The 21,206-nt window shown below is 41.4% G+C and overlaps 1 protein-coding gene across 2 annotated transcripts; it reads right to left on the reverse strand.

The window, feature by feature from the left end:
- Positions 1–2,068: 2,068 nt before the first annotated feature.
- smarca4b (SWI/SNF related BAF chromatin remodeling complex subunit ATPase 4b) lies at positions 2,069–20,911 on the reverse strand. Of its 2 annotated transcripts, none has more exons than XM_077605197.1 (34): positions 20,754–20,911; positions 19,265–19,505; positions 19,012–19,144; positions 18,407–18,907; positions 18,203–18,301; positions 17,589–17,829; positions 17,390–17,516; positions 17,153–17,326; positions 16,572–16,745; positions 16,319–16,501; positions 15,476–15,523; positions 15,276–15,406; positions 14,839–14,896; positions 14,657–14,766; positions 14,390–14,537; positions 13,991–14,154; positions 13,556–13,622; positions 13,163–13,273; positions 12,761–13,003; positions 12,575–12,688; positions 11,526–11,633; positions 11,318–11,404; positions 11,059–11,105; positions 10,817–10,983; positions 9,953–10,116; positions 8,730–8,990; positions 8,552–8,629; positions 7,323–7,541; positions 6,982–7,244; positions 6,139–6,247; positions 5,288–5,389; positions 5,078–5,210; positions 4,866–5,005; positions 2,069–3,660 (listed from the first exon to the last, which is right to left on the reverse strand). In XM_077605197.1, exons 2-34 carry the CDS (start codon positions 19,478–19,480, stop codon positions 3,625–3,627), a joined length of 4,956 nt encoding a protein of 1,651 aa, XP_077461323.1. In that variant the 5' UTR covers positions 19,481–19,505; positions 20,754–20,911; the 3' UTR covers positions 2,069–3,624. The 2 variants fall into 2 exon arrangements, with proteins under 2 accessions (XP_077461323.1, XP_077461324.1); XM_077605198.1 differs by having other exon boundaries at positions 6,982–7,247.
- Between the last annotated feature and the right edge of the window lie 295 nt (positions 20,912–21,206).

The following is a 21,206-nucleotide window of genomic DNA, read 5'->3' on the forward strand; positions in this document are numbered from 1 at the left end:
CTGCAAAAGCAAATGCTCATCAAAGCCACGTCTATCTAGGACACAACGTTCTTTTTCATTTAGGAATACAAATTGCTTTCCTATGACTCCCCCAATCTTTAAAAAAAAAGATTAAAACATTCATGTGTCCCTCCCTATCAGAGCTTTAAATTCCAAGAAGACATTATTTTACACTGCACTTAATTTTTGTGTTGTATTTTTTTAAATTGCCTTTCAAAAAACACATGAATTGATGATGACAATGAAAGTCAATTAGAAGACTTTAATCACGTACTCAAAACGTCAAAGGTTTTTATTCTATGAATGGTGTAATAATAATAAAAGAATGAACTGAATCATGTATTTTTTTCATTGCAAATTTCTAATCCAGAAAATTAGCACTCCATGATATACATTTAATTACACTGACAGTGCAGGTAAATAAATTATTGTATCTGTGTAACATAAAATAAGTGTTGCAAGTTAGGCTTGAGTTTTCATTGGTTCAAATGAGTTTTTTTCCCCTTGTGTCCTGCAATGACTTTCATCTTCCTTTTCCTGATAAAGGTCAAGCATTATAAAAACAGATAAATGGCTTGGATTAAAATAAAATATGGCACATCAATTTGACTTTCATTGTAAAGTGTGGGAAATGATTTCCTTCTGTAACAATTTAAAAAAAAAAGGAAAAGCCTGTTATCCTGGAAATGACTCATAAAAATTAGTCACACATCTGTTTTGCTTTGTGTTCATTGAAGCCACTGAGCCAAATACTTTTGGTTAATGTACCAGGAACTGTGAGTAGTTTAGGCTTGGCAGATTAACATGCACAATGAGCACATATACAAGGAGGAAAACCCGATTTACTCCTGGGAAGTATTCTTGGAATGAGGAATTACCTGCTGGATCACATATTTCAACACTACTTCCAAAACTATTCTCACTTAAACAATGAGTTTTGTCACAGGGCTCCAAAGTGATACTATTACCAGGTTAAATATACAAACGGCTATATGTAAGTAGCATTTTCTAGTAAAAAAAAATGGTGTCATTTCCTTCATCAACAGTCAGAGTGGAAATTCTCTACACATTAGAAAACCCCATCTTGGCTGGAGCACTACCGATTCTCACGATCGTTAACTGTAATCCTTTATAGGGAGTTTTTTTTTTACCTGCAGCAAATGATAAAAAATCATTGAATATGGCCCGCACAAGAAGCTTATATTTAGCCTACATTACAATTCTCAACTGTTACACTTAAACAGCGACTTTTCCTTAGCTGAGAAGTCAAAACCTGATAACATATTAAAAGAAATGTAAAAAATTGTGTTGATTTTTTTCAGTAGTCTAAATACAAGTCTATATATTATGTAATATCTTTATAACTTTCGATATTTTGCTTGCTTGCAGCTCTTAGTTACCATAAATTGTTTAAAAATCATGATTTTGATAAATAATAATGGAAAGATTTCAAGTTGGCTCTTGCATCCTTTCATTTTTTTTTGAAAGCGGCCCTCTGAGATAAAAAGTTTTGACATATTTCCTGGATAGCCAGTCAACAAAAGATGGCACACAACATGCTACACAATTTTTCCTTTATATACTAGATCTTAAAGTCTAGACAACTGATGATATTTTTTTTAACCTTAAATAGAATTACAGTATGGCTCGGTTATCAGAACCAAAACAACTACGCTTGATACTTTGGAGAAAGGGTTTGAGGAAGAAAAAAATGTTTAAAAAAAGCCTTCAACTCAGTTTGATTGGTTCCATTTGTGTAAGATTGCCTTCTTGTGGTAATATTGATTCATTGCATGTTTCTCAAAATGGCATCGATATGAAAAATATTTAAAATAAATTTTACAACGTTCAAAGAAAACTCTAAAATTGAGCATTTTTGATATTTGTGGGTGGCCTAAATAAGAATAACAATCAAATATTTCATATAAACAATAGGTTTTCTGAAAACCCGGGAGAAATAAATTTGCCCATTATTTTATGTCAATAAAGTCTCAATATTATTATTTGTGTTGTGCCTATTCAAGTTAATAAAACAAAGGTTTATAACCAATAAAACAACCCCCCAAAAGACTTTTCCTCTTAATTTATTGTTACACTTTTTTTCCCCGTGTCAACGACAACACAACACACACAAGTGTTGATGCTTTGGCTGCATGTTCATGACTACCTACTATAAATAGCAAAATCACAGTTCTCAAGAAAAAATAAATAAAATCACTAAAACCAATTGCACATAGAATATCCAACACCGTCCGGCCTTCAGGCATTCAAAGCAGAGAGGAGCTAATGTCCTTCTGGTCCTTTGTCTTGAAAGTAAAAACTAATATAAAAAAGGTACAAGTAAGAATTTGGACAACTTATTCACAAACTACAGAAATGATGTTATTCAAGATATTGGTTGGATGAAGAGTTTTGAAGTAAGTACTCTTTTAAGTGCTACAAGACATGCAAGCAGCAGTTTTGACGCAAACATAAGAACATAAACATGTCCTCTATTAACTAACAGTCAAGCTACTTCATCATTTAAACTGTTTAAGGCTCACAACCCAAATAAAAGTGTACATTTTTTTTAAAATTGATCAAATTATGTACACGGTTTGGGGAAGGTGCGTAATTTTTGGCAGTTTGAAAATATTTTCTGGATACATTCAGTTTTATTGGCAAAGGTTGTTCTCAGAATTCTATCAGCCAGATAAGATGATTTTTTTAAAGTTTGGTTTAATTTTAACCCATTGCAAAGTGATTTGTATCTAAATATACTGTACATTGGAAGAATATTGTTCCATCTTGTGCCATTTGTAATGCTCTTTTTTTCCCCATTCTTAAAAGCTCGTTCTAAATCGGAAAGTAAATATAAATACTGTAAAATGAAAACATTCAGACATGTAAAAGTCGTACAACCATTATGAACACTTATATAAATGATCAAATTAGATTTGACGCTCGTAGTCTTTGTATGAAAACAAAACAAAATGTAATTTCACATTAAGTTTACTCTCACTATTTGGCATGTTAAAAGCCAGTAGGGGGGGAAAGCAGAAGAGTTTTGTCTCCTCACGGTTTATATAAACAGTTCAAGCAGGGTTTTTTTCAAGTTGCAATCATCTATTTGTAAACACTGAATGTTAAAATTAGGGTATCTTAAAGTGAAACACTAGGGGAGGGGAGTTCATTTGTTGTCAATTCTTAGGCCAGGAATTTTTAACATGTCGTGGTCACTACAGTGGGCATTTATTCAAAAGTCATTATTAGCTTAACTCATCTATTTATTAGTTTAAATTAATATTCGCCTATTCCATTTTCACTGGGAGGGGCTAGTACTGATCATTCGATCATCGTTAATCAGTTTCAATTTGATTGTGTGAATACACAACCCACGACTGAACTGTCTTGAAGACAAATGTTAAAAAAGCTAAAATTGGGCCAATTCAAGAAAGGTATACACTCATAATAAAGTTCCCGACTGAATGTGTCCGTTTGCATTATAGCAAACCTTTCTGTTTTACCGTTTATGTTCCTGGGTGCTTGGAGGTTTCATTTGTTTACGATGCACTTTAAACATGTGAGCAGGCAGAATCTTTTTATAGCCCACCTCGCTCTTACTTTCTCACATCGAAGCGCAATTCAGGACTCGTCATCGGTGGCACTGATTGAGTGCTCCTGCGGAAAACAAATACACAAACGTAGACAATTAAGAAAAATCTCAGTGAGATTTTTTTTGAACTTCAAGTTGACAGTACAGTGGTACCTCGTGATACAACATGCTCGTCATACAACATGCTCGTGGTATGACGAACATTTCGATGGAATAATTCGCTCGCGATACGATTAAAATTTCGAGATGCGACCAAGCCAGGTGGCCATGACATGAGAGGCTGTTTATCATTCTAGCGCACTGTCTTTTTTTGCCGCATCTCTTTCGTGTATAACTACTATATCTACGAGGACTGAACAATTTATTCAGACGGGTTTCAACCAGGAAATGCACAACGCGCATGCGCGGGCAAAAAAGAGGGCTTTCTGGGTAATGAAGTATACTCGTGCACACAACACCCATAGGCAATGGCACCCTTTCTCAGAATAAAACTTCATTACCTACAATCAATACGTGGGAAGCTCAGCTATTGCATTTCCTGTTATTCTTTTTAAGGAAAGAAGGTCCCGCGATCGCTCATTTAAGACTTCTTCTCGTTGGCAAGTGGTCGTGCGTTATCCTATTGTGAGAACATTTGTGTGCATCATTTTCGGAATATTTTGAAGTCAATACAACAGCAAACAGTTCATCGATAGCGAACGTGAGGGTGGAGGCGTGGCAAACCGCTAACCCGGAAAACGAAGGTAACAAAAGATTAAGACAAAACTAGAATTCAGTCTTGTGTAAAATTACATTAAACGTATGTTTGAGTGTCTGTATATATTTATCCAAGTTAATTTAAATTTGTTTGTTTGTTTACGAGTGCCGTGGATAAAGTCTCCCCGAACAGCCCCCCCTCCGCCTCCGTGTGTGTCGTTGTCTCTCCCCTCCGCGAAATGCGTCTAATTTTACATCTATTAAACACATTTTATTACTATTAAACCACTCGTTATTTATTACTTTGTCAATATATGGCGAATTAGAAGAAATAAAACATTTTTTTCAATCCAATATCCTGTTTTTGGTGTTTTTTCAGAGGGTTGGAACGAATTAATTTTTCAATTCATTTCAATGGGAAACGTTCGCTCGAGTTACGAAAAGCTCGACATACGATCTCAGTCTCGGAACGGATTACGATCGTATGTCGAGGTACCACTGTAATTGAGTGAGCCTAGTAAAGTCAGATTACTGAGATTGTGAATGTATACCCACTGAACCCAGATGAAATTACCTCTTCTTGTTCTTCCTCAGAGTCGTCGTCACTAACTACAGGTTTGGCTCTGGTACGTCCCGATCGTCGGCTGCGTCCCTTTCCTCGATCGCCGCCTCGCTCTTTCTTGCCCAGGCGGATCTTGACTTTGACAGAACGGGCTGCAAATGAAACAAAGATTTAAAAAGCATAGACCAATAGAAGTGCAGATAAGAAGTCAAAAAGTAGATTACATTCTGACTCGGAACCATCATCCTGCTCGTCCTCCTCTTCGTCGCTGTCTTCCCCCTCGCTCTCCTCCTCTTTTTCGATCTTCTGCCTCAGACTGGTGAAGACTGATTGGAGAACGATGGAGTCCTCGTAAATCTGCTCGGGTCACAAGGCAGGGAACTTCAACTATCATTATTTTTCGAAAAAAGAGAGATATCACGACTGGCCCGCACCAGCGATCCTTCCAGGTTGAAGGTTTGTGCATTCTGGAAAAGCAGCATGATGTCTCTCTCCAGGTCGCCAAGGGTGCGGTAACGGTGACCTCGAATTCGTTCCTAGTGTTCATAAAAGATTGTTTTTTTTGTTTTTGTTTTTTTTACTCATTGGCTGCCATTGGCGGTACACGGTCGATTGGTTGCCAGTCTTTTGGTCGCCGATCTTTTGGTCGCCCGGAAGGTTATTGATAATTACCATTTAAATCGTTGCTCAAATTCCCTCAATACAAACTGCAAATTATTATTTAGTCATACTTAATGCCCTATTAATTATTAGGCTAAAGAAAAGCTCCAAATTTCCCGGACTTTTGTTTTTTGTTGGAGAACTTGTTAAGACCCTGACTGACGTACCTTCCTAAGGGGACAACGCATGTACATACAAACTCTTATACACTCACACGTCGGCTCAGTGAAACTGCTCAAGGCCATTGTTGGCTTTTATTGATGCGAAGACCGGGTTGTTTTACCTTGTTTTGTCGCCGGGTTAGGGTTTTTGGTTGTCGGTCTTTTGTTCGCCGGTCTTTTGGTCGCCCGTTATCGCGGTCCAGGCGACCAAAAGACAGCGACCAAAAGACCGGCGACCAAAAGACCGGCGACCAAAAGACCGGCGACCAAAAGACCGGCGACCAAAAGACCGGCGACCAAAAGACCGGCGACCAAAAGACCGGCGACCAAAAGACCGGCGACCAAAAGACCGGCGACCAAAAGACCGGCGACCAAAAGACTGGCAACCAATCGACCGCACATGGGCCATTGGCTGCCATTGACGGCGATAGACGCCCGATCCATTTGACACTGCATTACATTACCTTGATCTTCCTAAAGTCCACTGGCTTGCGAATCAGTTCGTAATATTCGGGCAGCTCTTTGCGAGACGGTAGTTGAATGAACACCTCGCTGAGTTGGCGTCCGCTTGCGCTGTGAAATGTGACAACATCAAGATGAGACAACACAGGTGAATGTGGGAGGGTAGAGTAATTAGGAGTTGCAATTAAGAGTAATAGACTATTTTTTTAAAGTATATTTATGCTAAAGTAGATAATTTCTATAGCTTGAATTAAGTGGTGTGGAAGTGAACTACACCAATAATTACAGGAAGAACGAGGAAAAAAATGCTGATTCAGAATTACAGAATGAAACAGTTAGATTCAAATTTCTGTTAAATGGGAGTCATAAAACAACTGCCATGACAGAAAGCGCTTCTAAAAGAACCCCAAATTAAATCAAAGTGTAATATTAGGCTTTTGCTAACCCTAACGCTAAAAATACCTAGAAATATTTGAGTCAACATAATTTAAAGTACATGCTGAAGTGCTGCATCTTCATATCTACACAATATGAGATAGTAACATTAAAACAATTATGTCTTATAATTTATCTAACAATCCCATTATTAATGTTTATTCATTTGGATTTGCCTTTTAGTTAGCATGATTTGATTCCTTTCCTTTCTGACAGAGCCATGAAAAAAGGTTTTTAACTATTTTCCATGATTGTTTGTAAATTATGCCAAATTTTAGCTGAATGTGAATTGTGATTATTAACAGAGAATTTTTTTCTCCGTAAATAGACAATTTTTGAAACATTTTGACAGATATTCTTACAACGTGAACGGTGATTGCCTTTGGAACAAATGAAGTAAATATTTGTACCCATCTTTGTATCTGATAACGCCATCTATGATCTTCTTCATCTTCTTGTTGAGGGCAGGAGGATTGGGGGATATCTTTTCGACAGGCGGTCTCCCCCTTTTTCGCTGCCTCTTTGCATCGTCATCTTTGTCTCCTCGTCCTCGTCCTCCCGAGGAGCATGAGGGCACAGGGAGGTCCGGATCCCGATCCCTCTTCCTCTTTCGAGTGGTCTTCTTATGCCGCACTTCTTCTTCCACTTCCTCCAGGGTGCCCTCCTCGATGGCCTGCTCGGGATGGAAAAGAGAGAGTCAGTCGACCCTCCGTCTCGTCTTCTTCTTCGCCACCCCTTTTCCTCCAATTACCTTGAGCCACTGCTTCTCGGTCAGCGAGTCGCTGTAGTCCACTTCCTTTCGTTGGCGGGAACCTCGTCCGAACATTTTTTCCTCCTCTTCCTCGCAGGTGAGGCGCTCCACCTCGGCGTCGTCTTTCATGATCCAGGTAGGCAGCTCGTCCTCCTCCATCAGACGAGGTTTGCGCCGAGGGTTGCGAGCATCCTCACGCCGTCGGTCCAAGTCCATGCGCTGCCAGACAACAAAACGTTTAATTTTGTTAAACCATTTTTTTATGGTATGACCTAAGACAAAGGAGCAGCACAATGTCCATTGAATTAAACAAAAAACGGACGTTATCGAGATTATTAGTGTGTGAAAATTAGACCCTTACTTATTGTTTTACTCAAAAGCGTGTGGAGGATCATTACAGAATTGGACCACATTTTGTCTTTAAAATTCTGGATAAATAAAACCTTCTCTGGTTTTCCGTAACATATTCAGATTACTAACTATCAAAGGCCTGAGTATCTTATCTTACAAATGAATGTTAAGAAAAATGTTATCCCATGATTTTCTTTAATATTTTCCCAATTTGGCATAATCACAATAATTCAATCCGTACTCAAGCTATCTTTTTCCCTAAAGAAGAACTAGTGCTGACAGGCGAGATTTTTAATAAAAATGTTTTAGCCTGTGACTGCCTAGAAACCAGTTCAGGGTTTCCCCTCCTTGTGCTCATAGTTGGCTGGGATAGGCTCCAGCACCCCCACGACCCTTGTAAGGATAAGCGGTATGGTATGTTAGCAAAAGTAAATTTACCTAAAAAACAAGACAACATTTTAGCATTTTTACGTGAATTATTTAAAAGTTGATAGGTCGGACATGCTAAATGTCCTCCAACTCTGAAACAACCCTAGAAGACGTGTTATGTAGACCCTTAAAAACAGTTTCAAATTGTGATTTTTATTTTTAATAACTCATTTAATCCTATTTAACCTTTCTTCACAAACCAGGTTTAGTCATTCCACTAATAAGAATGAAGTTGGAGTCATTAATTGTGTTAACTTCCGAAACTTGGAGCAAATGGAATTTGTTCCGCCGGTATGTCAAATTCAGCAAACTAAATTGATGTTGAAAAACAAATATTAGAAAAAAGAATTATATCGCCCCACAAATTGTTATGTTATCTAGTGTTTCTTGTTGTTTCCTTCCCTGGAGGGAATACAGCTGGTGTTTGTCTTAAGCAAATAAAGACCAACCATGAACTGATCAAACTCCTCCTCGCTTCTGGCGATCATTTGGTTGACCGTCTCGTCATCGGGGACCTCGTCCTCTTCCTGAATACACCAGACCGACATTGGCAAGCAAAGTATAAGCAAGAAAACTTTTGGAAAAAGCCCATGTGAAAAGTGCTGTGTTGCTGGTGCACGCACACACATTCAACCGTAGACACACGTCTTGACCCCAGACCTCGTCTTGCTCTTCATGCTCCAAGATGGCCTGGAGGAAGGCCCTGCGCTCGTGGCTGGACGACTTTTGGTCGAACATTCCAGCCTGAATCACCTTTTGGTCTACGTTCAGTTTGTACTTGGCGGCCGCCAAAATCTTCTCCTCCACGCTGTTGACCGTACACAGGCGCAACACGCGCACCTCGTTTTGTTGCCCAATGCGGTGAGCTCTGTCCTGAGCTTGCAGATCCTGACAATGACATCAAATGTAGAGCTGAAATAGTTTATCCAAACTACCCCAACATGAATGACAGTGGCGGGTCGTCAGGGCCTTCAAGGCCTTCTCTGCTGGCCTAAGAAATATCTGAATCATATATTATATTTTGTCCATCAATACTTATTAAATAATTCCAAATTGTCTGTTAGCTTCCTTTCCCCCTGGTTGCACTGCTTCCAGATGTGTGTTTTCATATTGAAGCATTTAACCAATCACATTTCAGCCATTGTTGGTTGCCAGGGTCAGAAATCTGCCTCAAAGCCTTCACAATCAGTTCTGCGGGCTCGGCCGCTTTAAACAAGCGTCGATAAGACCGTTGCTTTAACCAATCAGATTTCGAGTTGACAACACCACAGTGTATTGTCGCGGGCGTAGGGATACGTCATTGCCTTGTCGCAGGCGGAGGGATACGTCATCACTTTCACCAGCTATGAGGCTACTAGTCATTAGCCAGAGCTACCAAACTGTATTTGGAGCGGGCTGCACAAGCAAATATATTGTTGTGTTGATTTAAAGCCATTTTCAAGACGGACTATGCCAGAAATACGACAGGACAGGCTCGACTTTCAGCATTAGCTTCGATGGCGACAGAAAAGAAGGAAGAAAGAAAGGAGGATGGATATTGTGTACAGTTAAAAATGATTTTTGGTGAGTAGTATTTGTATTTAATCATTAAATGCTGCTAGGAAGTGGATTTTACCCCATTTTTGTGCATTGATTTATTGATTATTTTTTATGTGTCGCAGCTGTAGCTACAGTAGAGGTTTTATAGCCATAAAATAGTTTTTGAGGGTTGGATTGATTCGTTGAAGGCGCTACGAGAAAATGCACGGACCGCCACTGATGAATGATAACTTTTTGTGTTCTAATCTGTGAATTTAGCAGCTTTGTAAGATGAAACATTATTATTTAAAAAAGGGAGTATTTAGTGAAACCTGGTGTGGGTTCCAGTCTGAGTCAAAGATGATGACGGTGTCAGCGGACTGCAGGTTGAGTCCGAGGCCTCCCGCTCGGGTGCTCAGGAGGAAGATGAAATATTGAGACTCGGGTTCGTTAAAGGTCTTCAATAACATTCCTCTGTCTTCAGCCTTTGTAGTACCTGGCAGGACGATATGTCAACAAAAGCACCTTTGATATCTTATTGGATATTATATTTGTTATGAATAACCAATTATGGGCACCAGGTGGTGGTCAGCCAATCACAGGGCAAAAAAACACGGACAACCATTCACGCTCATACTCATACCTCAGGGCAATTTTTAGTGTTCAACCAGCCTACCATCCATGTTTTAAAACCAACGCAGGCAGGGGGAACATGCAAACTCCACACAGGAAAGTTGGAGCCCACTGGGGATTGAACCCTTGATCTCAGAGGTGTGAGGCGAACATGCTAACAACTCTACCACTGTTCCGCCCCTTACAAAAACCATTGTAAATATTTATGAATTGACAGAAACAAACAGGAATGGATTAACGCTACCAAAACGCCCTTAAATAAGTATATAGTAACATTATTTGCATGAATACTTGGTTATTGAAGAAAATCTTAATAATTGTGTTTTTTTATGTTGCCCAAATTCCCAATTAATGATCATTACATCTCCGTGAAAATGTAGAATGTGTACCAACTTGTAAACAAAGTTGATTTGTTTTAGTGTTAAGCACTCAATTTTGTACATAAACGTATATAAAGTATATAAACATTCTTCAGGCAATAGTGGCTCACAGTTTATAAATGCAAATGCCAGATTTCATAGTACTATGATCATGTGAAAAGTATTTGTAAAAGACGGTTTTACCATCCAGACGCAGATACTTGAAGCTGCGGTAGGCAAAGTAGTCCTCCATGATGGTCATGAGTGTGGTCATTTGACAGAAGAGCAGCACTTTATGGTTTGTCACTCGGAGTTTGGGCAGGATTCGATCCAACACCTCAAATTTTCCTGATGCTCGGTATAGGTCAGCACTGGGGGAAAAAATGGAGAGAAAATGTATTTCATGCAGTAGTTTGTACGTTATGTGAGTCATAATTAACACTTACCCTTGTACTATTCCACCAGAAAAGCCCAAATGTTCAGAAAAGGATTCCTGAAAAGAAATTGTCAAACTAAGTCAGACAAATGATTTCTACTGTTTGAATGGAAAATAATTAGTCTAGGAACAAACAAACAGGGACTGAACTAACACTGTATATCTATGGACAATTTTATTTTATTATCGAATGCAAAAACAGCAATTTGATTTGATTCTCACATTTTTTCTAATGACTTTTTTTTCCTAGCTTCTCCATTTAAGAGTACCTCAATCTGTTGGAACATGTATGGGTGATTACAAATCTTCCTCAGTTGCATGATGGTGTTCATCAATGTCTTGGTGCCTCCTTTGCCCTGTTTGGACCCATGATAAAACAACATGTAATGATATTTTCTCTTGAAGTTAGAAGTTGCGGTAGTTGAGAGTTTTGATGGGCTGAAAAGAGAGCCCTTGGTTTTGATGTTTGTACTTCACCTTCTTGTCTTTCTCAGATCCATCAGTCAGCAGGACACCCTTGGCCTGCATGTGTCTGTAGAGTACTCGCTGGAGAGATGACATGTCACACTTGATCACGTATTCCACCTGCGGGAACAAACATCGAAACAAGCCTACTCAAAAGTGACCCGATCATTCAGAAACTACAAGCAATGAGTTTCAAAATCTTTAGCAGGGGTGTCCAAAACTTTTTCTCCGAGGGCTGTTTTCAGAAAAATCAAAGGATGTGAGGCCAGCTTGAAATCCTTCCATTTTTATCTGGTAAAAAGAGGATGCTTTAAAAATATCAGTTTAAAAAAACAACAACAACAACATATAAATATATACATTTTTAAGAAATAATTCATTTTGACTGAGAGGGTTGGCAGCAATCGTTCAATCAGATACATGATTACTCAATGGCAAGCTTCCTATTTGAAATAGATTTACCGTATTGGCCCGAATATAAGACGACCCCCCTCTTTTTCAAGACTCAAGTTTGAAAAAAGACTTTTTGACGTTTTCAGTCTTATTTCAATGCAAAAACATCGTCTTGTATTTGGTCCAATGCGGTCATGTCAATCTATGGCTCATCTCCTGTGGCAATTATAAAAATGTTAATATTGCTTTACACCAAGTAAACTTTCCAAAACAAAGAAAATATCCCTAGACAGCAAAAAGTCAAAAAAAATATTTTCTTGTCTCTTTGCAGTCAATTTATCATATTGTATTATTTTTTATTTAAGTTGATTTATGTGAAACAAATGACTGAAATTCTAGTTTCCTACACTGAGTGGAAATAATGGGGAGGCACTTTTTAAGTGACTAACTCCATCCAATGTTAAATCTGAGAAATGGAACAGAATGTAGACGGAATTTAAGATTGTGGGCCATATTCAATTGTATAGTCATCATTTTCTGCGAGCCAATGAAAACTGCGGAGCGGGCCATTTATGGTTCTGCAATTAGGACACCCCTGACCTAAAGTAATTATATAGGTACATTATATTTGACTCTCTGCTGTGTATTGACAAAAAGGTTTGTCGTGCCTTCTCTGGAAGCTGAGCCTCCACTTCTTTCTTCAACCGACGCAGCAAGAACGGACGGAGAACCTTGTGAAGACGGCGGATGATCAAGATGGTCTCCTCTTCATTGAGGTCCACCTGCCAGTGGAATGGACACATTGAGTTGTAAATTGACATGAATGCATAAACTCAAGTTAAAATACAAATTACCTTCTCTCCAGTCATTGCAAAAGGGGCATTGAACCATTGCTCGAAGGTGCTGCAGCTCTTAAAAATTGTGGGCAGGAGGAAGTTGAGCAAAGCCCACAACTCGGGGAGCTTGTTCTGCAGCGGCGTGCCGGTCAGCAGCACCCGCCTCGGCGCAAGGTAGTGCGTGTTCAGAACCTGCGTCAGTTTACAGTGGTGGTTTTTCATGCGGTGGCCCTCGTCTACGATCATGTACTTCCAGCGAATCTGTGGGAGATTGAGAGAGGAATAACTGAAAAAGATCCCTCTTTTTTTTTTAGAGGTCCATGGCTTTAGTCTGTGCTAGCATGGGTAACAAGAACAGCAGAAACCTGAAACAGTCACAATATTTGCTGAAAAACAACACAAATTGAGAGACAAGCCCACCTTAGCTAGGACTTGCTTGTCTTTGATGATGTACTCATAGGTGGTAAGGAGAACATTAAATTTACCACTGCGCAACTGTGGGACAAAAGCTCTTCTAGCAGCCGGCGAACCCTAAAAGCAGAAAAAGTAACACCAAAAACTGTCTTTACGAACAGCCACACACATTTCATTACTAAGATTTGAACTGCTGGGAAAAAAATTGAATATTATATTTGAGGAGCTTTGCTTTGTGAGGCATCCGCACAATAAAATGTTGTTATTGTTTTGATGTATTAAAGTACTTAAGGCAAAAGGTTTGAGAACCACTGCTATAAAAACTAATCATCAAAAAGGCAAAAAGTGTTGTGCCCTTGTTTAGAATAGAATGAACACTTAACACTGTCATAAACTTACCTTATAGGATACTTTAACAACTGTGGGTCCCCACTTGTCAAACTCGTAAACCCAGTTTGAAAGAGTCCTGTCATTCAAAAACAGTATTTAATTAAACATCCAGGTCGGTGCACCTGTGTGGAGTTTGCATGTTTTCCCCGGGCCTGCGTGGGTTTCCTCCGGGTACTCCAGTGTCCTCCCACATTGCAAAAACATGCACGGTAGGCTGATTGGACACTCAAAATTGCGCCTAGGTGCGGGTGTGAGTGTGCATGGTTGCCCTGCCATCGGCTGGCCACCGATTCAGGGTGTCCCCGGAGTCAGCTGGGATAGGCTCCAGCACCCCCCGCAACCCTAATGAGGATAAAGTGTTTCAGAAAACGAATGAATATTTAATTAAACAGTAACTAGGGAATGTCCAAATCTCATGCAGAAAAGGCAGATTTGCAAGCTCACGAGAGTGGTACGATGATGAGGTAGGGTCCGTTGAGCCGCTTATTCTCCATGAGGTACGTGATGAGGGCGATGGTCTGGATGGTTTTGCCCAGACCCATTTCATCAGCCAGGATCCCGTTCAGATTGTTGTTGTACAGTGACACCAACCACTCCAGACCTTTGATCTGACACCCAAACAAGCTAACGTTATGACACAAGAGAACTGACTTAGCTAACTACCATATTTTTCGCACCGGAGTATAAGGTGTACATTCAATACATAATTTGTTCCATAATATAAGGCACACTTAAAATAAGCAAGAAAAAACATAGCCAAGCTCTGAAAAAAAGTGTGACTTATAGTCCGGAAAATACGAACCTTTCTGTTGCGCAAACCAGTTGACTTCATCGTTTATTTACCTGATACTGTTTGAGTTGTCCGTTTACCAAGAAAGTGGACTGCTTTTCCACCTTTTCGGTGACGGCATGAGCTACAGCATAGTAAGATTGAAGTCCTCTTGCAAATGCTGCCCCGCTGTACTCATCATCCACATCCTGTTTGGCGTTCCTACAGGGGAAATTTGTACTGAGGTTTAAAAAAAAAAAAAGGTGTAACAGTTTGATCACATGGCAAAACTTTATTTGGATTGAGTCTTCAAAGTTGAAAAAGTAAGTAGCTGTACTCACTCGATGATGTGTCGCACGTCCACCTCTGACACGTACTCACTATCAGGGTCACCTATCTTCTTTTTTTCTTCTGTTGTTGCAGATGAAGAATGGTGGTCCTCCTCATCCTCCTGCCACAGAGCGAGTACAGTAAAATCACTAAAAAACTGTCCTTTTGGAGGTAAATAAACAATATCACCCACCTCTTCTTCTTCCTCCTCCTCACTGTCTTCACTGTCAGAGCGTGGGGCCACCTCATAACTTATAGGAAAGACAAGAACTTGTACAAATGACTTTCATGTGAAAGATGCTTGCGCAAATAATCAAAACATTAGTAATTGGCTGATATTCTCTCGGGCCGGTATTTGGACATTTGATGTACATATATCGGTCTTCTTTTAGTCCGACTGGCCGATATGAAGAAATCAGATTAAAACTGGGTTATTTTGGTTCAGATGCAGCCACGCTTCTCCTTGCTCTCTCCAGCTCTAACATAAACGACCAGCTAATTGTAAAATCGAGGGCGGTGATGTTGTTGCGACTGCGATGCTTCAATTTGCGGCAGCCTTTTTTGGTCATAAACACACACGTGCACATAAGCACCAACGCAAATTTATTTGTAAAAAAAGCATCTTCTCACCCAGGGTTCATCTCCAGCCATGTCTCCAACTGTCCGGCCTTAGGAGCGTCCACCCCTGTCAAGATGTTGCCGCTGTCCACATGGATGACCTTCACGGGAAGGTCGCTCATCTGACTCGTCTCATCCAGAGGCTGCAGAGGAAGCAAGATCAGGAAAAAGTGAAGGATTTATAGAACAAAGTCATTCTTCTGACTGCTCACCTCTCCATCAGGCCCCAAAGCTGGAGTCTGTCCATCAGGACTCTCCAACTGGAACAGAAAAACAATGTTAGTAATTAGCGATTTTGAAAATTCGTCCTATAAAATATGTTGCGAATACAATCAAATAAGCTATCGTCGGCTGCTCTCTGCCCTCACTGGAAGACATTGCCAGCCCTCGTTACCTCAGCAGAGCCAGGAACATCATCGGGGACCCATACCACCCTGGTCACAATCTGTTCCAGCTGCTGGCCTCTGGCAGACGCTATAGGTCCCACAAAGTACGGACAAATAGGCTTAAGGACAGTTTTTTCCCCACATCCATCAGAACTCTAAACTTGCGGTAACACAACACACAATCCCTTCTGTGTAATAACTTTGGGGTGAGGTAATATGAAAAGATGTTTGGGTGGTGATCTGGCTCCTACTGGCTGACTGAAGGTAAGTGAAAGACAGTGAGAGGTAAGTGATCCGCTCAGGGGGTGATGTGATGTATCCATAACAGCAGAATGCCCGAAACTATAACTTATTAGGTATTTTGCAGAGAAAACGCACCTTATGGAGAAGCACTACCAATTTCGTCATACGCAGTTTCTGGGTGTGATGACAATTAGGCTTTTGTTGTTGATGATGACGACAGGGCCTATGTCCGATTATTATTATTATTATTATCGTAAATATTTAACATATAGTGGCCTGTCTAACCTGATGGTCTTTTAGACACCAGGCTTCAAAAAGTTGGTGAGAACTTCATTGATTATAGCATTACTCTTCCCACCTGTATGGTATCTGATTGATGCATGTAGGCCAGTGTGTGCGACCCTAATTTTCCCTTTTCCGCTATACCTTCTTCTTCTTCTTCTTCTTCTTTTTCTTCTTCTTCTTCTCTTTGAGAGCTTGCGCGGCCTTGTGCGCGCGGACCAGCTCGGTGAGGTTGGCCACATACTCATCAGTCTGCTGCAGAAGGTAGGCCAGACGCTTGTCCTTTTTCTGGTCAATTAGTTTACGGTAGCCTTCTTCATCTTCAGCCTGAGTGCACAGTGAAATTTAAGGGGGAGTGTGATGAAAAACTGGACTATGTGCGGTGGCTACACTTTACCATGAGTCTCCTCATTCTCTCTTTTTCAATGCGCTCGTTCTCCTTCTTCTGCTCCCGCTCGGTGTTGGCGTGGTAGGTCGCCACAGCTTTGGTCAGCTTTTGGATTTTGCCGGTGATGGAGCGATGGTACTCCTTGAAGTCTTTGGCATGTTGAAGGATGCTGTTGAGGTACTCCTGGAAAAAAGATATGGCGATTCAAATTGAGAAACTTTATTGGGTATCTGTATGGTAGGTGAAGAGCTGAAAAATTGTCTTTGCAAATTAATTTGATCGCCACTTTCAGGCGACCTCACAGTTTTGAGATCGAGGGTTAAATCCCAGATTCAGACCTGTGGAGTTTGCATGTTCTAGCTGGGCTTGCATGTTTTTTTTCTTCCGGGTATTCTGGTTTCCTCCCATATCCACAAAACTGGTTGAACACTCTAAATTGTATGAGTGTGAATGTAAATGATTGTGCCTTGCGTTTGGCTGGGATAGGCTCCAGCACCCCCTTGTGAAGTTAAGCAGTATGGAAAATGAAGGAAAATTGATTGAGACTTTCAATACAAAGTATTGAAGCCATATTTCAAAGTATTGCTTACCTGATGCTTCTGCCTGCGCTTGCGCTCCTGTTCAATCTTTTGCTGTTTCTCCAGTTTCTCTGTAATGCGAGCCTCTCGCAAGCTTTGGCGTTTGCTACGTTTGTAGGCCTTGGCATCCAGTGCTGTTTCTAGAGCAGTGTCCCGACGCATGCACACCACCACCTCCTGTCGCAGCTTGAAGCACGTAAAAACGGGTCAAAGCGTTCGGAATTTTGGGCTGCCTGCCGTGGCGCTCACCTGTCTCTGGAAGTTAAGCAGTCGGAGGGCTTTGAGTTCTATCGTAGCTTTGGTCCGTAAATCTCCAGCCAGAGAACCTGGCAGGTTTTCCAGCTCAGCTATTCGATGTGTGATGCGAGCCTGCAATCTACACCACGCAAAAAAATCAGAAAGACTTTCAGACATTGTTCTTTTGGAGAACTGGTTGCATGATGGGTACCTGTACTCCCTCTCCTGCAGAATCTCTACAGGGTCCAGGCCGCAGGGCTTTTGGATTGGGGTGATACGGCTCTGTTTGTTGTGGTAAGGCATCATGGGAGGAGGCTGCGCTGGCTGACCGGGTGACTGCGTCTGTGGAGGCATGACGGGGGAGGCCGCGGGGGGCACCGAGGGAGGAGCGGGAGAGGGTCGTCCCGTGGGCTGAGATGGGATCAGCTTTTGGGGAGCGGTGGGCGGTGCTGCTGCATACATCAAAAGCCAGGAAGTATGTAAGGGAATTCAATTTATAATACTAAGTTGGAAAATAATGGTACAATACTGCAATTCCTGTGTCTTTTGGGGGGATTGTTTGGGGTTGTTGTGGAAGGTCAGGTGGTATTTATCATTAATTTATTCAACCTCTGGCTATGAAAATTCTTGCACCCTTATTTGGGGCATTCTGAGAGGTTGAATTATGAAATGTAATGGACACGTCTCTGCAAGAATCCAAGCATCAGTAAACTTACTTAAAACAAAATGTATGTCATTGTCAAATGGAAAGCTTACAGTCAAAGAAACTGTGCTTAAGGTGGCAGATAAACATCCACAAAATGTAATGTAATAAAAGTGACAAACCTTCTGGCCAAGACTTTGGAGGTCCATTGTGGTTTTGTCCTTGCATCCCAGCTGCGGTCCCTGATGGACCTGGTGGAGGCATATTGGGACCCATCATTCCTAGAAGGGAACAATATAGGTTGTGTACTGTAATACAAATCAGCAAGTTCAAACAAAGAATGTTTTTAACATCCCAGCATTACTTAGTCAACATTCAATATTCACCGTGAGCTCGACTGTAGCCTGAACTCATGGGTCCAGGTGGTCCAGCTCCCGGACCTAAGCTTGCCATGGGTTGCTGCATGCCAGGCATTGGTCTTTTCCCCTGGACGGCCATCTGGAGATGGTCCGGCAGGGGCTGACCCCGAGCCAGCATCTTGTAGGCCATGATCTGAGCTCTGAGTTGGTGCAGCTGACCCTGGTTGAAAGGAGTAGAACCCCCAGGGCCAGCAGGTCCAGAAAGGCCACCGGATTCAAGACCTGACACGAGAGTGGGAACGGTAGAGCTTAGGCTTGGTCCAGGGTTGGGTCCTGGCCCTGGTCCAGAGCGGTGGCTGGGGCCCAAAGAGTGCTGGTCTCCGCAGGGGCCTTCTAAACCCGTGGAGGCGGAGCCGGGGCCAATGGAAGAGGAAGATGAAGAGGAGGATGCCAGTAGAGGTCCGGATGGAGGACCATTGGAAGGTACTGGACTAGAATGATCTGAACCACCTAATGGAGAATGATAACCTGGACGACAACAGGGAGTGAGTCAGTTCATGAAATTGTCTGTACATTCTTATGGTTGGCAGCATCCCAAAGAGGTTACAAGAAAGAATATTTGATTTTAAAACCTTGTGAGTGTTGGTCCAAGGGACTGGGGGGAGGTCCCATTCCAGTATGCCCGCCAGGCCTCACTGACAGACTTTTCATTTGACTGAAGCGACTCTCCTCACTCATGCTCTTCTCAAGCATGCCCTCCATGGGCTGAAAAGACAATGTAAAAGAAAAAAAAACATTTGAATGTGTACAGGTCCAAATCGTGAGATTGCGTTCACGCAAAAACTACTATTTGGTGTATAAACTGGGCTCAGACCACGGTCTTACTTTGTGCAGAGGGTGCACGCCGTCCTGGCCGTAGCCAGACGGGCCAGGCTGGGAGAGGCCAGAAGAAGGAGGACCCGGACTGGGTCCCATCATGCTGTGAGTGGAACCTGGGGAAGGACCAGGGCTGGGGCCCAGCAGTCCCCCAGGGGAGGGACCTGGACCGGGGGAGGGACCGGGGCGGGGGTTGCCTCCCATGGGGGGGTCTGGGGTGGACATGATGGTGGTCTCCCCCTGTCAGGAACTGAAATAAAAGCTACACTATGAATAACTACGCTTTTATTTGCAAATGAAATGTAAGACTATCACATTGGCTTTCTGTCGAAAAACATACACTTTCATGTGTCCTACAACAAAAATAAGCTTGAAATCCCTGTTAAGAAATGCAGTACCGTATTGGCCCGAATATAAGACGGTGTTTTTGCATTGAAATAAGATTGAAAAGACATTATACCTATTGACAACGCCAGATGGCGCCTTCTGTTTAAAAGGAATGAGGAACACTTTGATGGTAAATGCAGTTATTGCTATTTTGTTGTATTATCATAGTAGATTGGTTAATTAAAATTTCTGAAAACAGAAGCAATTCATGTACAAATGTGATTGCATTTTAGTTTACATATTTAAATGTTCAGATAATGAGGTGTGACAGACAGTTTTTGCATGATTTGAATGAGGCAAAATATGCTTTTTCCCATGAATATATTGTTATAACCATTTGTTTCAGATGTAATTATTTTCTGTATAAAAATTGAACTTGGTGTTCAAAAAGTCTTTTTTCAAACTTGAGTCCTGAAAAAGAGTCTTATAATCAGGATCGTCTTATATTTGGGCCAATACGGTATATAGACTGGTTTCTGAACCATTAAGACCAGTACCATAACACAACAAATCCAGCAAAACTTTATCAAGGTTAATGGGTGTCAAATCATTTGTTATGTCACCCTGACAACCCCACAAAATAAAACCCTAAATGAATATTTTCATTCCAGTAATAAACTCATCATATTGGCCAATTGCCTGCCATTTTTAATCGATTCGAACTGTTCAAGATTGGACGTTTATTGACGTCAGTGTGAGTGAATAATCTAAGAAAAACCAATTCATCCCATTTTTGATACCAAATATCAAAAGTGAAATGGTTCATTTTTCATATGAAAGCAGTCCAAAGCGCCTATCAATGAACCCCCTGCGCCAAATCCCCCCCACGGTGCGCATTAGCAGTGACGTTTGCATCTCCATCCTCATCTGTAGCCTACTTGAAAAAAAAAACATAAAACACGCGCTGTGCATCTGAATTCCACAGATTCTGCAGGCCGCGTTGGATTTAAAGAAAGGAGGGCCAACCAAATGGCGGACTGTTCGAGTCCTGATCTACCTGGCACGGCCACGACTGAAATTCCGTGTGGATTTGAGCGTGGAAAATTTGGGCAGGGGGGGACATTCGACGCATCAGCATCAAGTGACAAGCAGAAAAGGAATGTCCACTCACCGTGTTCGCAGTCGAGCGATAATGATGTGCTTTGATCGACGTGGCTCGAGCGCCCCCCCTGCCAGCTACGGAGCGAGCCCAACTCCAGCGCCCCCCCTCCCCGTTCTCTCGCTCCGGTAACGCCGCGGTTGCAGCTCCTATGACCGAATGTCTAGTCACGGCGGAGAGGAAGTGCGCATGCGCGATCTTTCGCCGGTGCACAGGTGCAAGTAATTCAAATTGTATCTGATGCAGGTTTAACTATGGCATTTTACGACCCATCCATCCATCAAATATGAAATAATCCACATCCAAAACACAAAAACGCGCATCAGTTCATTAAAAAAATAAATAATGCATGAAAACACCTCAACAAATAATAAATCTGGAGTATTATGTAATATTCTTATCTTTTATAGCCATATCAACCCCAATGCCGAAATTCAATCTCTCGTTTATAAAGAATGAAATTTA

The sequence above is a fragment of the Stigmatopora argus genome, chromosome 7, assembly GCF_051989625.1.
Source record: "Stigmatopora argus isolate UIUO_Sarg chromosome 7, RoL_Sarg_1.0, whole genome shotgun sequence".
In the NCBI taxonomy this organism is placed as follows: Eukaryota; Metazoa; Chordata; class Actinopteri; order Syngnathiformes; family Syngnathidae; genus Stigmatopora; species Stigmatopora argus.

Bases quoted from the DNA above. Each gene is read 5' to 3' on its own strand.
- smarca4b (XM_077605198.1), bottom strand. From the start codon at position 19,480: ATGTCCACCCCAGACCCCCCCATGGGAGGCAACCCCCGCCCCGGTCCC. The intron at 11,634-12,574 runs GCACGACAAACC...TTGTTCCCGCAG, and splicing joins AGGCTCAGCTTCCAGAGAAG to GTGGAATACGTGATCAAGTG. The intron at 5,006-5,077 runs GTAATCTACTTT...TTTCATTTGCAG, and splicing joins TGATGGTTCCGAGTCAGAAT to CCCGTTCTGTCAAAGTCAAG.